This window comes from Metarhizium brunneum, chromosome 7, assembly GCF_013426205.1.
Source record: "Metarhizium brunneum chromosome 7, complete sequence".
NCBI classification, from domain to species: Eukaryota; Fungi; Ascomycota; class Sordariomycetes; order Hypocreales; family Clavicipitaceae; genus Metarhizium; species Metarhizium brunneum.
The window spans coordinates 806,656-832,825 of record NC_089428.1 but is presented as its reverse complement, the minus strand read 5'-3'; the positions used below and the strand labels follow the sequence as shown (position 1 = coordinate 832,825).

Here is a 26,170-nt window from a genome sequence, read left to right as displayed (position 1 = left end):
CAACCGGGTGCCATCATCTCCGATACGCACGGTTCCTGTCACGACTATAGGTTTTTACGATATTCGAATTCGTATAAAGGACATCCACGGCATGGAGAAATTTCAAGGCAGTCTTTTCCATTTGACTTCCATGATGAGGGTGCCATCGTGATCGGAAACGGGTGCTCTGCAGACCAGTCTGTTGCGTACTTGATAAACCAATGATCGGCACGGAACATGGTCCAAGTCGTCCACTATTGAAGAGTCCGAAATACGCTGACCTGGCCCGGATCGCAGTTGGAGTTTTAATACCTACAATGTGTCAGGCAGCTACGAGGGAAGGATTTTGAGATCGGGTATTGGGGGATGATTGCATTTTTAGACAATATCTCTTCCAGCCACGAGAAATCTTGGTAAATAATGTAAATCAGTCAAAACAGTCGGATAAGATGCCTAGGCCGAACGCGGAAGAGTTGTGTTATACGTCTTTTCCAATGACTCACTATCAGGATTCAGGACCAAAAACAGTACACGGCCCGCCTGGTCACACCATCCGTCTATTCACCGATCAACATTCATTGCACCCCCAGGGTGCAGTATGGTGCCCATCAAGACGATGTGAATACCAGTCATTTCGATATTTCTATGTAGATGAATCGCCCGAACCGCTGTCTCTCCTGCCCTTTTCGTCTAAATTCTTATCGGACTTGCGCTTGCCAACACAAGCGCATACAATCCATGAAGCACACGCAGCTGTCGCGGCAATTATGGCGCTTACCACGCCCCAGAGGACGCGGGAGTTGCCCTGTCCGGCAGAGCTATTCTTCTCTACTTTAAAGACTGTCTTAACGGCGGCGTGGTCCGATGGCCATTCGTTGTGATCGTGGTCCGGCTGTGCTTTGGGCTGGCCAACCACAACAGCTTCCGATGAATGAGTCTTGAGGCCCTTGTGGTAGATAAAGTCGATGCGATCTTTGGGTTCGGTCCGCCCTCCGTTGTCTAGATAAATGGGCGACCACGTGAGGCCGGGTTTAGCCAACGGGTCACTGTGGACTTCTCGGAAGGAATCAATTAGGCCTGCATCAATGGGATGCTTCGATGTGGGCCAGGGGAAGTATCCCTGTCCACAGTGAAGCTTCTTGGTTGCATTTGTCCAGTCAAGGTGCGACGGCGCGTTGAAGTCACCGGTGAAGATGACGGGGGTCTTTCTGGATTGTGAGAGATGGTCCTGCATGTGCTTCATGATATTAATGATCTGAGGCGTACGACGAGACTTGATCTCGTTCTTGAGAACCTCCTCCGGGGACAGGTGGTCAAAGCAAAAGTCGTAGGGACCATATGGCGTGTAGCCCAAATGGCAATTCCAAAAGTTTATTTCCTGGCCCCTGTCCAAGGCTATGCGTACAGCGCCACATCTCTCGATAGGAGCATACTGTTCGACCATGGGGTATCGAGAAATGATACCAACATCATCATCTCCCTGCCAATAGTCCCAGCCCATGGCTTTTGCGAGGCGAATCGCATGTCCTCCGGTGCTCTCTTGGAGTCCAACAATGTCTGCTCTGGCGTTTGTGATGAAGCGAACCTGCTTGGCGTGGTAGTCCTTCACGGGTGTACCTCCGAACCACAGGTTGAACGACAAGATGGTCAGTTCCTTGACCAAAGGCTCGCCCTGCGGAACGACTGGGATTGTAACCGTAATTTCGGCAGTAGACCCATCGGATCCCAAAGCCTCGACAACGAAGTTAGTTGTCGTGTTTCCGGTTGCCTTGGGCGGTGTACCACTGATAATTCCGTCGGCAGATATGTTGACCCAGTCATGTGTGCTTGTATCCGTAGCACTATACTTGCCCTTGGCGAACTTGCTGTCTGGATCGCGTGGGTTTTCTAGCATTCCGCTAAGGGTAGCCTGGAAAGGCTCACCAGCCCGAGCATTGTGTGTAGTTAGTTGGTCAACAATAAAGGTCAACGGACCCTTTCCGGGTTTGACGATGTCAATGGGGCTTGCAAGCCACTTGTATCCGCCTTTGGCAAGGAAGAAGGCTCGATATCCCAGACCTGGCTGCAAAGCAGAGGCATCGACCTTGACAGTCCCATTCTTATCAGGGGCATAAGCCCAAGTCAAGGAACCGCTGATGAACTTTTGTGACTCTGGGCCACCGCCAAAGGAGTTGTAAATGCCAATCCAGTTTTGGGGATCTGGAAGCGGAGTCGAATAGTTGAAGGTGAGGAGAGGGTCATCGTCACGAATCGAAATGGAGCCCCAGGGATTCGCGACCTTGAATACGACAGGCTTGGCTAGCCACTTGTAGCCCTCATTGGCAAGAAAGTAGGCCTTGTATTGGCCTGGGGGGAGATTGGCAGTTGATAGCTGCACCGTTCCCTTTTGACCTGGAGCATATTCCCACGATAGGGAGTCTTCTGTGTAAGTCTCCTTGTCAGGACCAGTACTGCCAGAAGAGTAGATGCCAATCCAGTTCTTCTCATTGGCATATTTGGTGGCATAGCTGAACGACTGAGTAAAGGTAATATGGGTGGGGGCCAGGTCAAGTGAGCCAGATGTATCCCGCTTAGGACGGGACTCTTCGTGAAGACCAGTCTTCTCATTCATACTGGCAGCTTTTCTGGCAATGTCTGTTGTATGAGCAATTGACACCTCATGGTGGACGGATGTAACGACAAAGGATGGAAAGCAAGTAGTAAAGCGATCTCAGAGACATACCCGCACAAGAGTTATAAATAAAGACAAGAACGGGGGACTTCTCTTTCCGCAAGTATCACAAGCTCAAGCTCCTATAAATGTGCCGTGTCAGATAATATATACGCAACATGTCGCGGGGTTTTTCCTGGTCAGCCATGTTCCATGCGTTGTCTTAGCCATGGGGTGCGTTCTTCCTTGTTTCTTCACCTTCTCTTACAATCCCCGCCTTATTGCTGTTTTAAGAATATCAATTCAATATCACTCACAGTCTAAATAGGTCCTTTACTAATTGGAGGGCATTCAGAGCGCAAGACGTGCAGTGCAGTAGTAGCAACGGACGAGCCTTTTGGACAATAGACAAGAGAGCGCGGAGTTCCGGTCGGGGTTACGTGGCTGCCGAGGGCTCCTTGAACGCTCCCGACAAGGCAGGCGGCAATGGTTTACAAGTGTCAGGGTTCGTGTGAAGATGAAGGTAGAATAAACAGAGGCTGGTGAACAATTGGTCCCGAAATAACAGTCGACACAATGATGCTGAAACGGAAGGACGGCAGGGCGGAGATTGGATGGGGATGAGGTCAAGAGAGGGTGAGGCGGCATTGGAGGGGGACCCACGGGGATGTTGCGGGGGGGCGGGGGGGGGAAGCGACGCCAATTGGGAGAGAGGGAAGGAGCTGTCGCAGCACTAGCCATTTGCGTCACGTCAATCCATTAACGCTACAATTCGCGCACAGGAAGGAGCGCTCTTTGGGCTCTCAGAGTCTCCACCAATTTTCACCTGTTGGTGAGAGGTTATGATGATCAAGTTGCACATGCGCATTTCCCTGCTCCTCAAACACATCTCACGCCTTGAATCCGGCGCTGCGAGGTGTTGGAATTCCCGGATCCGCATGACCAGTCACCACAGCCTCGACGCTGATTGGTGTCTGCTTCGCCCCAATGGCGGCAACGGTACGTGGCTACAACACATTCTTTTTGTCAAATCCGATGACGGGGGACCATCACATGCACGTCGCAGAGGACGTGGCGGGACGGGATTCAAAACACCTGATGCTCAAACTCTATTATATGCTTACTGGGCACAATCCCTCTATATCCCCATCATGTTCCGTTTATGCCATGACCGTGGTCTCTAATGAATGTAACCTAACGCCATCTATCGCACAGTTCGAAGCAAGCTACTGCCAATCTAAACCGACAACAAAGAGAAAAATATACAGCCATGCAGCCAGCAACAACCGTTGTGCTCAGTAGTTGAAAATCATCAGGCTGGGATTCAACACCAGCGGCACCAACGCATGGAACCCCAGGTTGATAGCGAGCGGCACAATCACGGAAAAGTCGGTAATGGCCCAGTCCGGCGGCGCAAACGCCCCCAGGTACACCATGGCGCCCACGAGCAGCACGATAATCAGGTACATGTACTTGAAGGTCCTGAAGATGCGCGGCATCTCCTGGAAGAAGTTGCTGTCCTCCTTCTCCTTGGACGTGGCACCCCACTGCATGTCGACGTGGAACAGGTGCGCGAGGATGGCGTTGGAAATATGGAACGAGATGCCGCCAAAGAAGACGGTCATCATGGGCATCCACTTGAAGTTCTCGACAAGCCCCTCAAGCAGCGCCTTCTCGCCCGTGCGGTAGCGCACGATGGCCAGCGCAATAGGGCCCGCCGCATTGAAGACGACGACGAGGGAGAGCAGCACGTTCCACGACGTGAGGTAGCTCGAGGCCAGGTCGTCGCGGAACCAGCCGACGATGAAGTAGTTGAGCGCCGTGAGGAACATGGCCGACCCGAGCGCGTAGTACGAGCACATGTATGCCAGGATGGAGATTTTGGACGACACCATGATGTTGGACGTGATGTAGGTGTAGAAGAGCGGCGTGAAGGGGCCCTTGTAGATCCAGCGGTGCATGGGGTGGAATATCATCTCGTTGACGCCATAGGCGTATTTTTGCCAGCGGGCAATCTCGTCATAGATGGTCAGCGACACGCCTTCTTTGAATTCGTTGTCGTGGTAGTCGGCCACGCGGATGATGTTGCCCTTCATCTGGAGGCGCAGCGCAATGTCAAAGTCTTCTGAGACGTGACTCTCAGACCAGTATGGGACGTAGCCGTCGTCTTCAGGCACGCCGACATCTTGAACAGCTGAAGGGGGGCGCGGTCCACGTCGTCAGTACGATTTCATCGCATGTGTTGAGGACTTCTTCTCACCTTGCCACCGGAGAAAGGCATTATGGCCAACAAAGGGGGCTACCTCTCCGGATCCAATCGAGAACCGGATGGAGGAGTATATTAGGTTGGTAAAGTAGGTGATTCCATTCTCAAAGTAATCATGTGTAACCTGCATGACGCCAGTGGAATGTTGCACAATAGCCGCCTCGGGGGAGAGGAACATCTCAGCGGCACCATACAAAAGACAGTCCTCAGGCTATTCAACGTTAGAGAAGACGGTTCATCACGTCATGGGAGAAAAAAAAAAGGATGGAAAGCAAAGGGCAGCCTACCACTCGTGTGTCGGAGTCTACAATGAGAATCAGCTCTCCAACACGAATATCACCGTCCGCCCAAGCAAGCGGGTTCTCTTCCAGGACTCGCGCCAAGGCACTCTGATACATCTCTTCCTCCTCGGCATCCGTAATGAGATCCGTCTCCTTGTTGGCCAACCTAGCATCGGCAAGGTCTTGCATGTACGCCTCGACCTTTTGCGAGATATTCAGCGCAAAGTTCATGTTGGACGCCTTTTTGAACTTGCCCTTTCGCACAAAGTCCTCGTCCCCATTATGCTTAGGACGAGCAACCCAGCCGATCCTATTGTCTGCATAAAAGTCCTTGCGGCACCGAATCTCGTCATCCGTCAACCCGGCCCGCAGACCGTCGTCGTTGATGAAGATGTTGGCCGACCCCCCGTGCGATTCGTAATACGACATGGCCGCCTGCAGACTGCGCACAGTAGGGATAATGACCGAGTCCATGCCCTCCTTGTAGACTGGCATCTGGATGGTGACCTTGGGCGGGACAAAGCCGTCGGCGTAGGCCCGCCTCAGGCACGGCTTGTGTGCAGAAAAGTAGCGCGAGTTGGTGTTGATGCCTCCGATGGGCCCAATCATCTGGAAGATGTTGGTGAAGATGACTTGGAAGAAGAACAAGGAGACGCACATGAGCAGGGGGACGGGGAAGATAAGCGCCATCTTGATCCAGTCGTTGGCGAGGATACACTCCGTCACCAGCTTCCCGACGTATACACCGCACAGGAGGCACAGGGACAGACACATGGCGCAGCCGATGAAGAAGGCCGATGCGCGGGCGACTGGCCTCGCGACAGACTCTGGCCGCTCTATGGCGGCATTCTTCTCTGAGACGTCCTCGCTGCTGCTCAACTGCATCAGGAGACCCGGCGTGGTGATGCCAGCTGCCGGGGTCGCCGTTCCGATCGGGCTGGATATACCGGAGTCGTACAAGGTTGACGGAGCGCGGCTCGGCATGTGTAGGATATTAACGGGCAGTCTCCCTTCTCCCCAAACCTGCCAACAACGGTTAGCCCTTTCTGATGTCATGTTTTCTTTTTTATTATAGCGGCTTGACAAGTCGTACCCAAGCGAGCAGCTTTTCTTCTATGTGGGTGGCTTGAGGAACAATGTGGACAAGATCATCGTGCCAGACGAGAATCAGGCGCTCTTGTCTAAAGACGCAGGCGTACTGGAACTTCTTTACCGTGGCAGGCTGTGCAAGGGCCAATGAGTCGAGAACTTGAATCTGAGACCCGTCCTTGAACTTCAAATCAGACTGCCCAGGCAACAAGGAGGCGAGAATGCCCTGCAACATCTGCGGGCGCATGGTAATGGCCACATGGAGATTCAGCCGGATAGCCGCACCGAGGAGAATGGGGTTCAGTGTTTGTGACGCAATGTAGTTGCCGCGAGATCTTCGCAAGAGCACGCCAGAGCAGTCTTCTGGAGACCTGACGGACTCGGGGGGGATCCAGCCACTGGCTACTGCTCTATTATGTAGGTACGTCACCATCTGTCAGAATGTCAGATGGTTGATTCTCTTGCGTCAACGTAAGTTTTTCCCCTTACTGTTCTGAAACGAAAGTCATCGTGGTGGTTGGCGTTGTAAGGGGAGTCTTGCCCTGATCTCTGCGGCGAAGAGTCAATCGAACTCGCAGAGATTGTACAAAACGATCTGTTTCGCGCCATTGATGGCTCGATACCATGAGCCGACATACTTGGAGAAGCATCCATATTTTCCGTTGAGCTGGGGGTTTTTTTTTTCGGCAATTCGTGAGGGTGAAAAGCTATGACACAGCAAAATGGCCGAAATTGGTGCAAGACTCTGGACTCTCAGCCTGCTTCAGAGGTGTCCCTCTCTAGGAGATGCCCAGCATATATTTTGGAAAGTTTCAATCTGAATCTGTATTAACAAGCATTTCCAGGAGGGTAATTTGGGTCTTGGACGCTTCTGTATGTTTCTGGATGCGTATCTGGCAACAGATAGATGGCACGGTCTACGGCATCCACCGGTCGGCATTAATACAATGAAATACAGGAAGAAAGCTGCCAGGGTCTCCACGGAACGGTAGATCCGTCCAGCGCTCACCGAGAGAAGGAAAAAATCTTTTTTAAAAAAAAACCACAACTGACAGCATCTTGTCGTAATATCACGTTGCTGACCTATGCCGCCTGGTCAGGCTGCGGGCATCCCAACTTGGAAACATCACAACCAGCTTCATCTAGGAAGATTGAAGTGGACACCCTCGACAGGCCCCAGCGCCACCATGACCCCGGGGCGGACGGGGTCTCGACTAGCCTCTGACGAGCAGGCATCTCTGGCCGGACCAAAGATGCAGCTGCGGCTTCTTGGCTTGGCGGCGTGGTCATGACCAAGTCCCTGGATAGCCTCTGCAACTGCTACGAACCAACAAAATCGCCAGACACCTGGATAACACATGCCGGCATGTCAGGCCCAATACACCACAGCTGCGGCGCCCTTTATGCGCAATCTGGGCGGGACGCGGGCAGGTGTTGGTGCCGCGGCGTGGGCATTTCCAACAGCCCCCAAGGCAACGCAATATCTGCGACTCAGCCCATCGCACAAAACCCTTGGCAAAACGGTCACGGCTGACTAGCGACTGCAATTCCATTCCATCCCCTCGACCGTTTCCCACCGGCGGTCAAATCTCCCCTCGGTCGGTTCATCAACCCGAAGCTGTCTAGGCCGTCAGCCTTTGTTGTTTGGCAAAACTCTCGGCCGCCGCTCAACTTGCTGTGTGGCGAGCTCAACTCGGCTGACAACACATCGGAGCTGTTCCCCCAAAATGCGACTCTGCCCGCAAGGATACCATCTGTAATAATTGTCCGCCACCACAAGACGGTAAGATAATGAGGGTTGTTGTTGGCTGCCGCTGAGGGCAATACGAGGACCAGGGGGAACGCATCGAGGTTACATCTCCGACGGCAATGTTTTCCCATCCAAACCCAACCACCCCGAAGCTCGTTCCCGTGGACTTTGTTTGGCAACGCACATCCATCATCAGTTGTCTCGATCCAGAATGTCTGCCTCGTCTCATCACAGAGTTGCTCGTTCCGCACCACGGCAGTCAACCCAGCGGCTCGGCTTTTCAAAAGGCTTAAGGTTCGGCCGCATATCGACCCGCAGTTTGGACAAAGATCGTTTTGGGGGATGAACCTGACGACCGTTTCAATTTTTTCAGCCTAGAGCCAATACTGAGCACTCCTGATCTACACGTGTCGGATGTTCCGTGTCCATGATAAGGGAGATGACGGCCTTTACCACCGGAGCCTCCTCCGCTTTTTGGTGCCATGACATTGCGTATAGCGATGGAGGAAGTCAGCAGAGACTCTGGATGAACATATCTGTGACCAATTGGCGCTGCACGAGGGCCTAGGGTGCCTCTACGGCTCAAGGAGCCGGCAAGAAGTAATGCATGCTGCTGGAAATCGCCATGTCATCCGTTATCAAGCATCTCGATATCTGACAGACTGGATGCAGCTGGTTTTCGTACCGCCAGGCCCATGGTTATTCAGCTCCGTCTAGGACATCTTACGCGCATTTCAGCCTTCAAAACGTACTTGTCTTGGCTTCGGACGGTGGCTCCTATGTTCTCCTACATGTCTCATATAAAGCCTCAGAAAGGTTCTCTGCAATCACATCTCCCATGCTAGTCACCGCGAGCCAGTCTAAGTCTATCGAGACTGGGCGGTTCAAATTGCCAAGACCAGGTGCTGAGATCGATATGATATATTACGCCATCTCTTCCATCCTGTCAATTGCTACACATGGCTAGTCTACCGCCCCTGTGTCTCTAAACCAGGGGGGACGCCACGATATGCAGGCCAGTACCAGAAACATGGGGCATCGCCACCCCTGCCCAGCTGTCAGAGCCGACAGTATTCGGAAGGTGTATATCTTGACTTATCAGCCTGATAGCATTAGGCCCAAGGTTTTGAAAACCCTCCCATACGACTATCTGGACCGGGCAATACAACACCCCGTCGTGGAAAACCGGCTTAAGCCGTCATCTAGAGTGGCATCCTCATTGTCATGACACTACAGCAAACCGGATTTGCGGAACCATCACGTCGGCATGTCCGTCTCAACGAAGCCGTTCATGAAACTCAAGAATCTGGCATTGCAAACAGTCACAGAGGGCCATTGTTCTCGCCCTCCATTTTTCAAAACCAGGGCGTCCCGCTTCCTCGCATGGATTGCAGCTGATAACGCCCTTCTGCCGCTCACCTACTGCATACAGATAATGGCGTGCGGGCTCCTAAGAATAGACCAGCCGGGTTGTATCTCTACAGGTTGCTGCTGATATTTCTCGACCACGGTCGGAATGAATGCCTGGTCATGCTTCGGGGGACACTGCATGCGCACAGTCGGCATGGTCAGCCCAACGCTGCGCTCGCTGCATACGCGAACCTGCAGGCTGGCATCTCGCGCTGCCCACCGCAGACAGCCTTGCCGTCTGTAATGCCGCTCGGAGAGGATCCGTCTTCACCGCGCCTCGACTCATCACCACATGGCACGTTGAAATGGAGTCGATCGCGCGGCCCGCCCGCTCCAAGTGTGTTCGCGGATCATCGAATTACCAGCCTTCTCGCGCCAGTTGCTTACGCTCGTCGTCCAAGTTAACTTGATGCGGATGACGCCACTCCTGTTTTCAATCGATCCAAGCAGGGGGGTCGGTGCCAATGGGAGAGCTGAGCGCAACCAACGCTGGGCAGGGACTTGGGCCAGAAAACTACATATGTATGTAGTTGGATGAGAAAGCGCAGCTCTTCATCCCATGTCATGCTGTGCGACGCCGGCAACAAACTTCTTGTCAAGTATCGTCAAGATGGACAGTTGAGAGTTGCCGTGGAGGCTTTTTTTTTTTTTGGCTTGGGCCCAGCTTGACATTTCTGTCTGGTTCTGATGATACACGTAGAACCTCTCATCTAATACCTGCCCTCGTCGTTGGTAAAAGTCGTCTTTCAGCCCAAGGGTAAATATTGTCCTGGAGCTGCTCGGCTCTACCGCACTTCTCGCCAGCAGGCCTTTCACCACTGGACATCGAGCATCGTCAAGATGAGCAACGTGGACAACATGTCTGAAACGCCACCAGACGAGGGACCGTCCGCGGCACCCCGCAGGGCAGTCAAGGTTGTCATCAACAGTGACTTCGCAGCAACCTCGTCGGCACTCGACGTCCCAGCCAGACCATCCTCCGTGATTCCCCGCGACTTCTCATCGCTGGACATTGCGTCCAGGCGAAGATTCAAGAGCTACCGTCTGCGCGGCGAGTTCGAGAAGCCATGGCTCGCAGATCCGGCCATGAACAAGACAAAATGGAACAACTGGATCGTGAGAGGCTTCATCCTCCTCGGCCTCATCCTCGCCGGCGTAGCGTGCGTCTTCTTAGTCTGGCCGTACAAAGACGGGCCTGTAAGTTGTGTCTCCTCTGTCCATCTCACGAAAGCACCCGGTAACAAAAGGCTTCCTTCCCAGTATTGCCTCGTCTACGAAGACCACTTCACCTCCCTGAACAAGGATATCTGGTCGCACGAGGTGCAGCTCGACGGCTTCGGCACAGGCAGCTTCGACTGGACCACCAGCGACGCAAAGAACTCGTACGTCGACGCCGAAGGCCTGCACATTGTTCCCACCCTCACCAACGAGTCCACGCCCATCACCAACAACGACCTCTTCGCCAACTACACCCTGGACCTGACCAAGGACGGCAGCTGCACCAGCACCGCCAACACCTCCTGCATCACCACCTCGGACCCCAAAAAGGGCGCCATGATCCCCCCCATCCGCTCCGCCCGCCTCTCGACAAAGGGCAAGAAGAGCATCCGCTACGGCAGAGTGGAAGTTGTCGCCAAACTCCCCAGGGGCGACTGGATCTGGCCCGCCATCTGTAAATCCTCCTCCCCTTGCCCCCCAAAAAGTCCATCTAACAAGCCTCCAAGGGATGATGCCCGAGGCCTCCACCTACGGCGAATGGCCTCGCAGCGGCGAGATCGACATCATGGAATCGAGAGGCAACTCGCGCGCCTACACCGAAGGCGGCCGCAACTACTACTACGGCACCCTCCACTGGGGTAAGCGACGGTTCCTCGCCACTCCTCCAAATCCCACAAGCTAAACATCCGTCCAACAAGGTCCCACGGCCGAAAAGGACAGCTACTGGCGCACCACCAACGCAAAGATGCTCCGCCGCGGCGACTTCTCGCGCGGCTTCCACACGTTCGGCGTCCAGTGGACCCCCGGCTACATCTACTTCTACGTCGACAGCCGCGCCCACCAAATCCTGTTTGTCGGCTTCGACCGCGCCCGCCCGCTCTACGACCTCGGCCGCTTCGCCAGCATGGCCGAGAACCAGACGCTGCTGGCGAACCCGTGAGCCATGTCCAACTCCACCACTGGCAACGCCCCCTTCGACCAGAGCTTCTATCTGATCCTCAGCGTGGCCGTCGGCTCCAAGAACGGCTGGTTCCTGTATGTCCTTCCCCCCCCCCCCCCCCATTTCCCAGCTCGAGAGTCTCCATGGAACTTACTCTTTGTTTTGCAAGGGACCACGTTGGCGACAAGCCCTGGATCGACGGTGCCAAAAACGCCCAGTGGACCTTTTGGGATGCCGCCGCCAAGTGGCTGCCGACCTGGGGCGAGGGCACCGAGCGCGGCATGACGGTGAGATCCGTCAAGATGTGGCAGGCCGGGCAGTGTGGCTCGCCGAGCGAGCTTTAGGAACGGACACGGAGCGAGGCCGCTCATAACCATGTGCGAGACCAACGTATTCGGGCGTCGGGTTGGTTGACCAAACTGGTTTACATTGTATTCTCTGGAAATGGCATTCAGGCATCCTTGCTTGACAAGGCTCCAAACACAAAAAGTTAGATCCTGTTGTGGTGAGACTAATAAATAATGAATGTCTTTGACTACAAGCGCGTGGTAAGCACGGACAAGGCAACACACATCATGCCATGCATCCATATAGCTATGCTGTGCCCGCATCTTGAAGCTTGACAAAACAACAAACACAGGTTCAAAACACAATGACGAAAAACTCATTGCTGCCGCCCCCTCCTGTATATCTATAACGTCTACCCGAATAGAGCAAAACTGCGGCCGCCATGGCTACCATTTGGTCTGGCTCAAGTACGGCCCCCGACAAAATAACCTTCCATAATCCAATAACAATATTCTCAATGTTTCCAATACAAGTAGGGGTATAATCATCTCATGCCTTCTTCACCTCTTTCCCTGCACGCCGTTCTCGGCCGCCTTTCGAAACAACCTCTTCGTGCCGCCAACTCTACCCAAATCACCAAATCTATTCCTCTCTTCGGGTGGGGGAATCCTCCTCTCAACACTAACTTGACGAACCTTCTCCTTAACACTCTCCACCCAAGCTTTGTTCTCTTCACTCATTTCAACCTTCTTGCCTGTTGGCCCGGCAAGACCAAGGAATGAGCTATCATCTTCAAGCCAGCTGAGACGAGACCCGGGTCTGGAGCGAGTTGATTCTGATGATGACGGCGTATCAGCAGGCTGGGTGGCTATGGCGGGTGTCTTGGGTAGCAATCTTGGCAGCTCGCTGTTAGCGGCACCAATGCTTCTCCTTGTTTTGCGAATATTGAGCGGTGTAACGGGGGAATGCTCAGATAAAACCGCAGCAGCCGAGGCTGGGCGGTCTGGTGTGCTCGATCCCATCCCCATCGCGGATGGTGTAGAACCGCGCGGGACATCTTGAACTTCAATCCTGGCAGCCTTTTCTTTTCCGGCCGAGCGACGCCCATGATGGCTCGCGTACTCCTTCAAGTACTCACTCAAGTCGGCCCACCCGCCACCAACTCGGACCATGACACGTTCACCATGCTCGCCAACACATCGAATGAAGAGCTTGATAGGTGGTTCGCCGTTCGACCGGGATAAATGATAGACCTTAATTTCCTGTTGGCCCCTTGTGGGACGCGGTCGTGTGCTTCTTGCCGGCGACAGGGTGAAAGAGGGTGTCGTAGTGCGAGACGACAGGCCTGATGTGCTCCTTTTGAACATCTCCTTGGATGATTTCTTCTTAATCCTAGGTAACTGTAAGTCCGGGGGGTTCAGGTTGACGGCAGGCGTCTCGGCTGATAACTTGATCTTGGCCGGTATTGACTCAATAATATCACTAATCTGTTGGCGCAGCTGCTTGTCCCCAGTGCTGTCTCGTCGATACGTGGGCCCAGCTGCTTCGGATACTGACATAGAATCATCGAAATCAAAGACGAATGAGCCTTCAACAAGCGTCTTGCCATACATAGAGCTGTCATCTTCGGGCACTGACGTAATGATAGGGCTGTCGAGTAATCCATTTGGGGGTGAAGAGTCCCTCGTGTCGTCCAGAGGAAGTGGTGGCGAGCTGGGAGGGCTGTCATCAACAAATTGGGCCTCGCGGATCCGATCTCGAGGCACTGGGGGAGAAGCTGATACTTCAGGCAAATCACTGGTCAGATCGAATCGGCTTGTGTCTCCATCTCCATGCATCATCACAAAGCTTTCGAGGGATCTGCTATGATGTGTAATACTTTTGTGAAGCCGCGGTAGGTCTGCTTCAGATCCTCCTTCCTCCTCTTCGTCCACCGGCGACATAGTCCTGGTAATATGTGACATGTCGTGCTCTATTAGCGAGTCATTGTCACCAACAAATATTGATTGGTTAGCCTCGGCGGAAGATTCTGCCGTAAGTTCGGAATCAAAGGATCCTTCATCAGATGGAGTTCTCGGGCCGTTATCTTCAATGTACTGTGGTTCTCTGGCATCATGGCTAGATAGGCCACCACTAGCCGACGTCTGGGGTACAACACCATCCTTGACACCTGATGAAACAGGAATGACTGATGTACTACTATGCTTCGGAGAAACCGGTAACATGATTGCGACCCCAGAGTCATCTGTGGGCAGGTCGCTAGACTCAGATAATGTGCAGTCAATGATCTCCTTAGCAGCTTGTGCTAAAGGCGACTTTGGAGATTTTTGTCTTTCTGCAGACCTAGACCACTCTGTTTCGCAGATCTTTCTCTCGCAAGCAGCCACCCACTCACTGTAGCTGCGCTCAACGGTTTCCATACGATCCAACCAGCTGTCTGGAATTGTGTCGTCCATTCCTTCCAAAGTATCAAGCATGTAATCCAATGCTCTGCCAGGAGTTGCGACCTTCTTGATAAGAACTTTGTTCATGACCTCAAAGTCACTACGATTCAGTTTCGGTTTCTCGACAACAGCCCCTCTGCCATCAACCTGAATGGACCTTCTAAGTGGCTTAGAAATAGCAGTCCAGCCAGCCTTGACCCCAGCCTCGGCGTCCTCGAGGGCGTAAAGCAAGGGCGGAACACGTTGCAGAACAGCTAGACGGCTGCTCCAGATTCGCAGCAATTGGTTGAGTCTGGAGATCTTTGGTAGTGTCTGGACGACAATTGTGGTGACAACTGCAGAGAGGTCCTCCATCTTGGTATAAGTAGAGGTAAGAGGTATTCCCTTGCTTGATATTGACAGTGGTGTATTCGGTCTCGAAAGGGGTAGGATGTGGTTCGTCAGGACTTGGCTCTTGATCTCTTCCAGTGCCAAGCTATCCATATCTCGATGTATCTCTTCAATTCTTCGCTCGTACAAAGCCACCTCTCGAGCGTGTAGGCTGCCAACATACTCGCTTCCATCAATCTTTGGCACGTTGGCTTGGAATGACAGTCTTGGCAGTATGTTGTTGGGTGTCAAAAACCCAGTTGAGGCGCTCTCGAGAGGCCACGCCCAGCCGGAAAGCTCGTCAATCCACTCCCATATTCTTTGTGAAGCGATCGCTGCTCGCATAGCAAAGTCTCGCTCGGTAGCAGACGCGCCATCCAGGCAGCCTCGCAAGGCCCCGTTGCCTGAAGTCAAGGCCTCGACGGCTGTGGTTGGGCTCAAATGGGAGAAGATGTCATCTCCCGCGCGAGATCGGGCGGGTGACTGCGCGACGAGGGAGAGCCTCTTAGGCTTCAGGAGGAACGGCGGGTCGGTCATTGTGTCTTGTCGAGGATGTCGTCGATGGCAGCGATGGTTGGATGACTTTTGCAAATCAGCATCGAGGCAATGGTAGCATGATCAGTTCATAACCCTGGGGAGATGGGAATGTTGATGCGAACTGAAGTATCGATGCACATAGTCGAGTGCTCTTTGAGGACGTCTGCCTGGACGTGGTCTCGTTACGTTTGCAGGAAACAAGCAGTCGGAGCACAGAAGAGAATGTGAGACACCTCCCGTACAACGGCTCCAACGCAAGGCAATACAAGACAAAAAAGGGCAATGCTGAACAGGAATGCCAGTCGAACCCCGACAGGTGACGGCCACCTGCTTAGCCCCGAAGGTTGACGGGAGGCGCGTGCGTGCAGGGCGATCGGGCCGCTGCGCTGCCAGGCTCAAGTCTTTTGTTGTCGTCTGATGATTCAGCTGTGAGGTTAGCTTTGGGCTTCGGATGAGGCGCCGCCAAGTGGCCAGACGCGTCTTGTGGGGGGTGGATGGATAATGATTGGGCGGTGCCTTGGATTTGCTCGTCGACTTGCTCCTTCGGTCCAGTCTGGTTGGAGGAGATGGGACAAAGGAGGTAATAGGCCAGTGGGCTAAACTGGTAGAAAAAGAGACAGAATAGGACAATGAACGAAAGCGGCCAAGGGAGAGCGAAAAAAGAGGGTGGGTGGTGTGCTACCAGGGAACGGATTTTGTTGGCAATTGAGTGAATGTGAGCCGAGTCGAAGCGGAGATATCGAAGCACAAGTCGAAAGGGAGAAGCAGAAGCAGGAACAGAGAAGATACGTTGAGCGAATGTGAATTGCAAATGACGAAAGGAAGGAGCGAAGGGTTGAGGACGTCAGGAGACGAGAAGACGAGAAGGAAAGAGACCAGTTGGCGGAAATGAAAAATGCCACCTGCACCCGCGCTTTCCTCCGTAGATTGCACTCGTGCCGTGCCATACATGTACGCACCGGTCAACGATTCGATTATGAGGCCTCAGTCCTTCTGTCCCTTTTCTTTCATCCGCCCGCAACCACACCCGTGCTTCAATGCAAGTGATTCGACGCTATCGATCCGGGTCCTCCTGCTGTCCGACCAACCGTCCAAGAGCTACCTAGCGTCGTCGTTTTTTTGATTGTGCTGCCTGCTTGATGTCTTCAATCTGGAGTAACTTGGCTCAGGGGTTTCAACACGCCATCTCGGCTATCAGGGGTTCGCAGGCGGGTCGCGGAGACGCACACGCACAATTAGGGTGAGTTTGGCAGGCAAAATACGCAATTCTCCATGCATGGAAGATTGACGTGCAGGATGCAGGGAAAAACCAAGAAGGACGTTTGGCAAAATCAACAGTGACGAGATTGAAGCGTCGCTGCCGTTTTCAAACCCCTCCCAGCCCCGTTTGTTTCACGCCGCACATCAAGGAGCACTTCGTGGAATCGTCTTAAGACATAACACATCTTTCGTGGGCCACATTTTAAAGTACGTACTCCGGAGGCGCCCCGCCTTTGCCGCATTCCTGTAAGCCCTCCAGCAGCAGGCGAACGAAGCTGTGTGACACTGAGAACCCACGTACGACATGGATGATGCCTCTACGGAGTCCGCAACGACGTTGATAGCCGTTAACCTGCATAAACCCGGAGAGATGCTCAAACACAGTGGAGCAGATTGTCACAAGGAGACTTTATGCAATGAAGTGGAAACCTGTCTTGGGAACCTGGTCAACTCAACCACGCTCGGGACATGATAGAGAAGCTTGGGACACATACCGCACCATCATCATAGAGCTATTAAATGACTGCTAACTAATGATCAGTCGACTTGTGGCAGAACAAAAATGTGAGCGATTACGGGTACTACCAACAGTTCTACTATAACAAACGAGAAATGAACATGGCACTGTGAGGTTTAAATATGTGCTCGAATGTTCTAAACACGTTTTTTACCAGATTAGACATGATATCAAGGAGTATCAACATAACAGACCACACCGACTACTAAACAAGGAGTAAGTCATTTGTTGGTAGTACACAAGGCCTGCGACATATTTGTGATACCTACCCAGGCATGTACAGGGTAGCTGGCGTACAATCCAAAAGATCAACATCAGCAAAACATACATACAAACGTATTATCCCAACCATGTGAAGACACCTGCCTTTCGAATCGACAAAGGCACACCCATACGACGATAATCTACACATCAGGATCAAGCACGCCAAGGTTGCCGCCGTATACCAGCTCTTACGCCACAGCTGCACAAGGGAAGACTACCCATGGTAGCAACTACTCCAGACAGTGACAAATCATGGAGCTACACAACGTCACAGGCAGACACAAGAGAGAGTGATTGCATCAAGAGTCATTTCTCATTCCTTTTGACCGATAGTACACTTAGCGCCGTGAATGCATCCATGCATGACCAAAACAAGCGGACCGTCCCAAAATAATGATGGAAAAAATTACAAAACACTAGCCTCCAGCTGCACGGCCTCGACGCCCATGTTCGTGTCCCCTTCATTGTCCAACGCCGATAGATCTAGCGTCTCCTCCATCAACTTTGCCGTGTTGGCATTGTCAAACAATCCCGCGGCCAGGTCGTCGCCCCCGATGGCGCTGGGATTGGGATTGGGGTTGGAGCCGGCGTCGGGGAACTGCAGCCACTGGTCGACATCAAAGTCGGTGCCGGCGACGGCGTTCCAGTCGAATTCGTCGTGGCCCTGCATGAAGTCGAGGTCCATCGTGTCGAGGTCGACGAGCTGCGTCTCCGACTGGCCGCTTGCGCTGGGCGTGAGCTGCGCCGAGTCAAAGTCCGTCTGGGGCGGGGAGTTGGTTGAGAGCTCGAGGGCCGCGACGTTGATGGTGGCCGGCGGCGGCATAGGCATGGTCCTGAGGGGCGGCCTGGGCTTCTCGGTGAAGAGGGACTCCGAGGCCGTCATGTACGGCAGGTTGTCCGGGGGCGGCGTGGTCTGAGCGTTGAACTCGGCGGGCAGGTCCGCCTTCATGGCAGAGAGGGTCTGGTGGCCGACGTTGGTGTTGATGTCGATGGCGGCCTTGCGGAGGGCGGCGTCGAGGAAGCCCGTTGCGTAGTCGGCGGCGGCGTAGATCTCGCGCAGCTTCTCCATGACGCGCATGCACTGGCGGAAGCCTCGGGTGGCGCGGTCCCGGGCCTGCGAGGAGGGCGATTTCATCTCGAGGAGGTGGATGATCATGGCGGGGAGGATGACGGTGACGCCCGTCGTGGGTAGGAACTTCTCCAGACGGAGGTGCTGCAGCTCGGTGGCCATGCGGGTGATTTGGGAGGCGGCGTCGCGGACGCGCAGACGGGACATTTCCTGGACCTGGCGAGATGTAGTGGGCGCTTGGGTCGGCGACGAGGGCAGGAATTGGGGACGGTGGAGGGCCGAGATGGTGGTGTGGTAGACCATGTGAAGCAGCGTTCGTTGGACGGCAATGGTCGACCTGCCGTCCCTGACGTCGAGGGGGTTTAGGGGTCGGTACTGGCAGACATCCGGGAGGGAAGCAGCCCAGGCGCTGAGTTCGAGGTCGACGGTGTTGACGCTGTCCACGTTGTCCATCTGCTTGTTGGGGAACAGCATCATGGTGCTGTTTGTCGTGTTCTCGGGCTTCATCTTGTCACGGATGAGCACCGAGTACTGCGTCTTGAGCATGTGGCTGATGCAGAGACACAGCTTCGCCTTGGAGATGCACATGGCGGCCAGTTCGCGCTGCATACTGACGTCTCGCACGAGCGTGCATTCGGGGGGGACAACACTGACGCCCTCGGCGAGGGGCTGGATATCGAAATCGCTCTCCACGAGCATGGGGACGTCAAAGTCCTCGTCCTTGATGCGGGTCGGACGGCGCATGCCGAGGGCAATGAGACGATCTCGCATGAAGCACGACCACCATATGCGTTTCCACAGACGCTGCTTGGACGTGGACATGGACGTTGACCCAGGGTTGCGGTGCAGGCCGATGGTGTGGGCGAGGGAAATGGCAACGCCCATCCAGTGCCAGGTGTCTTTTTGGTCGTCGGGGGTCTCGTACCAGTAGGTCATTTGCATGAGAGACTGGACGAGCACGAGGCGGTCTTGTTCATAGTCAAAGTCATACAGGAGCTAGGCCATGTCGGTCAGCACATGAAATACCCGCCATGTCACGGCGCTGTTTTTCAAGGGGGAGAATTCACGAAGGAAAAAAAAAACATACCCTCGTCTTCTGGAAAAACGCCTTTCTAGCAGCCTTTCTTGACGAAAAGCCAGCCTCCCTCAAATGCTTCATATCCACAAAGGCCGTCGCCGAAAACATAATACTCTGGTAGAGCAACAAGCTCGTCTGGCCGTTGACGCCATCCCTGCGATCGACAATGCTCAAGAAGTGGTGCAAGTCGATCAGCGGCATGTACGGATAGACGTACTCGATGTAGCATTGCAGCAGCGCATTCTGCAGCGAAATGTTGGGCAGCGTCAGGGCGCCCTTGAGTGCGAGATACTGCACATCCTCGGGGGCGATCTTGGCAGGCAGCGGCCTCACAAACGCGGGAAGCTGGGATCCGGCATCGGGGAGTTCGAGCGAGTTGAGGAACTGCGCCGTGCGGCCGTTTCCATAGGAGGAAGTCTAGACTCGTTTGTCAGTAACGGCATGGGAGGGGGCGTGGACCAAACAAAAGGCCGTACCTGGCTGACGATGCTGTCATGGCGATATCCGGATCGTTGATCTGTCGAGTTGAGCACGGTCAGCTTACTGGGCGATGGCTTGGCTGAATGCGCCTAGGGGGTTTGGCCGTCATAATTTCACACATGGCTCGTCTTTCAAGTGTGCCCCCAACCTCCTTTTTTTTTTCCTGCGCAACGCCACGAGCAAAAAAAGAAAAGTAGATTTTGTCCAAGCCAATTCACATGTGAAAAGGGCAGACGCTGGGCAAGAAACTCGTCATGTTGATCATGTGGGGCAGAGGCACGAGGGGCAATTTGGGGAATGTGGGGCGATTGAGTTTGAATGCGGAGAGTCGGCGCGGAAGAGGCATCCGCAGCCCGTTTTTTTGTGCAAACGAGGCCCGTGGTGACCATCGCGAGCGAGGTGAGTGGAGGTGAGGGAGACCAGTCCACACCGAACGGGTGGTCAAGGATGAAAGGGGAACTCTCCCCGTGCGCCAGCAGGGCATTCCCAAGAGGAACACACACAAACACACACACAAAAAAAAGGGGGGGGGAGGAGGGGCTTTTGCGTCAAAACTTACAGAGCATATGCGGCACGTGGCCGTCACCGTTCTTGGGCAACAAGGGCGTCGCTCCGTCGGGGCTGTTTGACGAAAAGGCAGACACGCTGCCGGTCCGGTGTAGGTGCGAAATGTCAGGGTTGCTCAGGGACAGCGGCGGCGTGGCCAGGGACGTCGAGCCCGGGGCGGCGGTGGCTTTGGCGCGCAGCTGTGCCTCGGCTGCGCCCGGTCCCACGGCGCTGGGGGTGACGAGGTTCTTTCTGCAAAAGTTGAAATGCGCGTCAGCTTGAAAAGAAGGAATCAATTGGGCATGTTGGGACGTCGAGGAGGAATTCCGCCTGCCAGCGGGCCAGACCACTCGCTCGTACGGAGTAGTAGTAACCGCTTCACACAAGTCTGGTACCAGGCGGCATGTACAGCCACCGAAGCGCAGGCTAGTGGCACTGAGGCCCCCCCGGTAAAAGCGGATGGGGCGGGTACGTGGCCACATTGGCAAGAAAGCAGGCAGGACGGGCGAACGGGGCATTTCCGGGGGCGCCGGAGCGGGCAGTCGGATCAAAATGCAGCTTGGGGCGGGACTCTTCCCATCTCGACTTACTTTCGCCGACGGCTCTCCTGCACGATGCACTGCGACGAGGTTAGCTTGCCAAGCGTCCAGAAACGAAAAAAAAATTAAGAATTAGGAATAAAATCAAGGTAAAAACGGCAGCGTGTGCAGCCGTCCAAAAGAAGAAGTCAGAGTCGGGCTCGCTCACCTCGACATTGTCCCAGCGGCAATTGCCACAGGGCGCTCCCTCGACCACGTCGCAGCGCACCTTGCGCGCTCGACACGACACGCAAGCCCGGGCGGCCCTGCGCTTGGTGACCTTTTGAGGGCCGCTGGACTCGTCGCCCGCCGAGGCTCTCTTTTTGCTGTTGCTCTTGTCGCCCGAGTCTGAGTGCGACGAGGCCGGCGAGGCGCCGTGGACGGATTCCGCCATTGTTGTCGCTCGCGCCCTCCTGTCTGTCGATGGTGATTTTCCAAAGATGTATTCGATGCAGCCAATTTATCGGCCGCGATTCAATACATGTAGCGTCCCCAAAAAAAAAGGGGGAGGGGGGAGTATTCCTTGCAGGTCGATAGGCCGTTGGAATTCGAGACCCGTGACGCCTCGAGGTGCTAGATGAGTCCTTCAGTTGGCGCTATTCTGCTCCGGGGGTGCTGCTCGCCGTAGCTTCTCATCGAGTCTCGAAACGAATTGGCAAAACGGGCGTGGCGGTGAATTGCCAGATGGCCAATTTTCGGTGCTGGAACGGTTGCTAGTGCAAAAGTGTAAAGGTGCTCCGTATAAACGGCCTCGAGTCGACACGATTTGACAAGACAAAAATTCCAAGAGCGGATATGGTCCAAGAGATGAAGGAAGGATGATGCCAAAGGAGAGCAAGAGAAATACAAAAAAATAAAAATAAAAAGGGATAAAAAGTCTCCTTTCTTACGAGGCCGGCAGAATAAATCCGGGGGTGGGTTTCATGACTCCGGGGGGCGTGGAATGCTATTATATCTGACGAGCTCGAGTCCTGCGTCTTGACGTGGGATTGCGCCTCGTTCTCCAGTCCCGGAGGCCCGCACGCCTGGACGAGGTGCGAGGCCGGAGTGGAGGTGGCATCAAGGTGGGATGTGGGGATGCGTGGGGATCCGACGTGAAATGGCACCGTGACATGGCTCCCTTCACCTTGATCGGTATTGGCTGCCCTTTTTTTTTTTTTTTTTTTTGCCAGTGCCTGGGCGACTTGATTTTATTTTTCGTCCTGGCCTCTGGTGCCCGAAGCCTCCGTGCTCTTTGTTGAGCTGCGATGGATGACGGGACGACTCTCTGGAGAGTGGGCGTCATCGCTGCCTCTCGTCTCGTCCGTCTCGTCTCTAGATGCTGTCGATCTGGTCAATGGTATTTCAATGTTGACAGGCGTGCTGCTGCTACCAAAAAACTAGCGGCTACCAATTGGTCATCATGGCGGCTGCTCCACCAGACGAGGCCCTCCAACATCCGGTGGAAGTGGCGCTCCCATCCGAGTGCATGGATCGCCGCTTCTTTTCACGGTGAGCTGCAGTCGAGAGGCGCTCGTCAAGGGGCGCAAGGTTTCCGCGTCCCGTCTTCACCGTGGCCATGGATGGCATGGCGGAACGTGTACGCTCACTGCGCCGTCGCCGTGGTCCGTGGACCGTGATGGCCGCCTCGACCTGTCCGTCTTGTGCAAGCATGTAGCTACATACACGTGCGCTCGTCAACCTGCGTTTGGAGACTGGATTCTCCATGACCGTATCGAATCGATGACACCTGCCGAGCCCGCAAGCCAATGCATCCAGCTCCAACTCCCGCCCGCCAGTTGACCGTCCAGCTCCAACGAAACACTAGCCTAGCGCATGGTGTGAAATTCTCCAGTCGCAGTTGGACCAGTCGCTGTGCTGCAGATCCACGTCCGGAACTTGCCTTGAACTCTGTTCAATGTTTAGCTCGCAAGCGCCTCTCGTACCCCATGTTTTATCCCTTTCCAGGGGCCTGTCGCGACTCCAGCAAGCCATCACTGACGTGGTGCGTTTGCATACATGGCACATGGGCAGAAAATGCAAAATAATTGACATCAATTAGAAAAAAAACTGAGTGCAACATGGCCCGCAGGAAGCACCAGTTGGCCTTCTTTTGCAGCCCCGTCCGCTGTCGTAAATGCCCATGCCCAAAAGGCCTGGCTGCAGGCCGTTTTCCCAACTCGTACCCCTGCCGTGGTCTGTCACGGGAGACTGCAGACTTTTGCGTCTTTTCCTGTCTTGGCTTTTTTTGGTTCTTTCTTCAACAGGGCGTGGCGGGCGGCAGGGGCCAAGCTGCTGCGCTCACTCACATGCATGCACATGCATTAAGTGTGTTCAAGTGTTGCCAGGCGCCATTGGTGGACCAACTCTGCGGCCTGCACATGAAATACAATTTGATGGTCAAATGTCAAGTTGTAAAGCTTTCCAGTCCAGACACAAATTGTCATTGAACCAAGTCTCTTGTCTGCGAGCGCCACGCCCCCTCCCCCGATGCTTGGCATGCCCTCATCAATTCGATGCTGCTGCTGCTAGTAGTAGTTTCAATGTAATCGATGCGGCTACTAGTAGTTTCAACGTAATGAATGGTTACGCTTCGCTCAGACGGGCCAACTGGACCGCCTCAAATCAATCTGGGGTAGGGGAGGCGTTGACGCGTCGTCGGCTTGGCTCTGCCAATGGCCCTTGAACTACACTGCCCAAGATGAGTCAACGAAAGCTGCAGTCGCTCATCACCAGGAGCACCTACACCTGCGTATTTGCATTAACCCGCGCACGAGAACAATGCAAAATGACCCTGTCCGCATGTCGTCCATTCCATGACAATCACGTCTCAAACGCCGTTCCCCCCCTTCCCCCGCAGCTCAACCTCAAATCAATAACATCACCACCTCGACCGAAACCCCCCAGCTTCCGATCCGATGGTATGCCGTTCCGCGGGGGGCAAATCGACAGCCATCACCGCCATACACCCACCCCGTCTTGCACCACCCGGAGCTTCGGGTCGTGCCACCCTCAGAAATCGTCCGGAAATCGACATGCTCCTGCACGCAGAGAGCCGTGAATGACACCCTTTGATATTCAATCCCTCACCTCCACCCATCCGGTGACGTGTAGGCCGGGAAACATGGACACCAAACCGCAAGTGCAGACGCCGTGTCTCGTCGTGAACAATGCCATGCGCTTTTGTCGTCGGCAACTTTCGGACCAGTGGAGCAGCCATCTCATTTTATTCCCAGATGCGGGCGCGGCGGTGGGCTGAAAGCAGTTGCCCAGTGGCTTGCCCTCGTGAGCGACACCCGTCTCACCTTTTTTTTTTGTCTCTTCTTGTTTAAAGCAGCCTGTCCCGCATTTGCAGATCGCAAGACATTTGTCCTGCGGGGTTTTTTTTGAACTCTTGATTCCGGCCACCCTGGCCTGCCCTTTGGTCAACGCCGTTTTTCTGTCGAGCGGATCCGATGCCGCTGTTATGCTGACTAAGTTGCTCCATGGATTATTGCACCATTGACTCTTTCTGTAGTTACATACGGAGTACAAATGGAGCATCTGTAATGAAGCTACTCTACTCCGTACAAGGGGGTTCAGCTCCCAGAATTGTAGATTCCGCAACGCGAGGCATTGGAAACAAGGTCCAGATGCGGTTACCAAGACCCCTCCTCTGGGCTTTTCTGGGTGTAGATGAAGTGATGGTTTTCTAATCCCCTATTTTGTCACCGCAAAAGGGGGGAGGGGCATCTCTGATATTTGGAGAAAAGACGTCCATCCCACGGACTCGAGCGTCGTATCCCGTGGCCCTGGGAGCATCGCTGCGTGGCCGCTTGCCCTGTCGTCCCGGCCTCGACTGCGCTGCGACCTCCGGTTCGCAGTGTGTCCATGGATCTTCATCGCCGGCCATGCAGCTCCCGCCCAGACAGCTCCCCACTCCGGATCCGATCCTGCGCCTCACGGAATGCGCAACCACGAGTGGTGAAGAACGTGACGAACCTCTAGCTCGTACTCATCACCATACGGCAGCCAGGCGTTGATAGCCCTCGCCTTGGCAGCCAGAATGTAAAGGTCCATGAATGCCATGAAATCGCGAAAACAACACCGCACACAAAGAGCAAATCGAAAAACCAGCCCCTAGAACATTGTGAAAGCTCAGGTAAAAAACCAACCAATAAACCAGCCTCTGAAAATAATCCACCGCTGCCTTCTCCGGACTTTTCCCCAGACCCCGTTCTGCCCGTGTCCCCAGACGCCTCCCGCCAAGCTCCAGGGTAAACATGTCCCCTAGACCAGCTCGGTCCCCGACGCGAACCCGTCGGCCCTCCGACCCTCCGAGGGAGATAGCCGCCCACCGAGGCTACCTCCGAGTTCCAGACACGGAAAGCCATGATTATTCCCTTTGTTCCTGCCACGAAACTCCCCTATCCCATTCCATTTCCTTCCTCGCGCCGTCTGGCAACATCTTTTCCAAAGAGAAGGTGTGATTTGCTCTGCAACTGCTCGTGTTCGCCTCGAGGTCGCGTACCGCTGTGAACCAGGCCCCCGGGTATGCGGGCGCGCAAGGCTTGAAGAAAACACCACAGGACAAGCGTTTCCTACCACAAACCTGATACTCGTATCCCACTCTGCCCCCCCTCCCCCGGGCTCACCTATGGATTCTGGGAAAACCTGGAAAAGTATGGAGGAGCGGAGCCGTCCCGGCTGACCGACGGCTGGCCGATGAGATTGCCCGCCTCCCCGCATCGGTTTGGCCACGGGGTTATCGGCATCCACACTCGAATCAACTTTGTCAGATCGGCCACTTGCCGGGCGTGCATTACAAACTTCATCACCACTGTGGCAACTTGCCTTTTTCCTATCAATGTTGTTACTATCAAAGTGTGGGGTATCCTGATACCACTTCTCTGCGGCATGTCGACACAGCAACAAACTTGAAAACACACACACATACACACATACAGCAGAAGCAAATGCAACATGTTCTCGACAGTTGATTCAACATGTCGTCGCCTCAAGGGTAGGCACAACGCTATGTAAAGACTATGGCTAACGAATGTCTAGTATGTGCAAGCATGGAAACATGCATTGCCAGATATATATTAGTCGCCCAGTTGTCTTCGCTCAGGCTGGTTTTCCAAAGACAAAGCAAAACAGGAAAAAACAAACGCCACCTTGGAGACTCATATCCATTAT

General features: G+C 54.3%; 5 protein-coding genes across 5 annotated transcripts; 1 reads left to right on the top strand and 4 right to left on the bottom strand.

The window, feature by feature from the left end:
- Nucleotides 1-622: 622 nt before the first annotated feature.
- Nucleotides 623-2,590, bottom strand: G6M90_00g108010 (uncharacterized protein; the record flags this gene model as incomplete). The annotated part of the gene is made up of 1 exon (XM_014688557.1): nt 623-2,590. One exon carries the CDS (start codon nt 2,588-2,590, stop codon nt 623-625), a length of 1,968 nt encoding a protein of 655 aa, XP_014544043.1.
- A 1,334-nt stretch (nt 2,591-3,924) lies between these two features.
- Nucleotides 3,925-6,901, bottom strand: G6M90_00g108000 (uncharacterized protein; the record flags this gene model as incomplete). Its single annotated transcript, XM_014688558.2, has 5 exons — nt 3,925-4,823; nt 4,890-5,106; nt 5,183-6,199; nt 6,270-6,698; nt 6,755-6,901. The coding sequence occupies 5 exons, from the start codon at nt 6,899-6,901 to the stop codon at nt 3,925-3,927; spliced, it is 2,709 nt and encodes a 902-aa protein (XP_014544044.2).
- Nucleotides 6,902-10,265: 3,364 nt separating this feature from the next.
- Nucleotides 10,266-11,927, top strand: BGBP_1 (Beta-1,3-glucan-binding protein; the record flags this gene model as incomplete). Its single annotated transcript, XM_066131738.1, has 6 exons — nt 10,266-10,622; nt 10,686-11,097; nt 11,150-11,281; nt 11,342-11,579; nt 11,646-11,678; nt 11,753-11,927. The coding sequence occupies 6 exons, from the start codon at nt 10,266-10,268 to the stop codon at nt 11,925-11,927; spliced, it is 1,347 nt and encodes a 448-aa protein (XP_065987940.1).
- Nucleotides 11,928-12,431: 504 nt separating this feature from the next.
- On the bottom strand, nt 12,432-15,221 carry G6M90_00g107980 (uncharacterized protein; the record flags this gene model as incomplete). The annotated part of the gene is made up of 1 exon (XM_014688560.1): nt 12,432-15,221. One exon carries the CDS (start codon nt 15,219-15,221, stop codon nt 12,432-12,434), a length of 2,790 nt encoding a protein of 929 aa, XP_014544046.1.
- Nucleotides 15,222-17,668: 2,447 nt separating this feature from the next.
- CTF1-_4 (Cutinase transcription factor 1 beta) lies at nt 17,669-21,407 on the bottom strand (the record flags this gene model as incomplete). The annotated part of the gene is made up of 6 exons (XM_014688561.1): nt 17,669-19,327; nt 19,419-19,826; nt 19,886-19,926; nt 20,449-20,687; nt 21,026-21,054; nt 21,183-21,407. The coding sequence occupies 6 exons, from the start codon at nt 21,405-21,407 to the stop codon at nt 17,669-17,671; spliced, it is 2,601 nt and encodes an 866-aa protein (XP_014544047.1).
- Nucleotides 21,408-26,170: the final 4,763 nt, after the last annotated feature.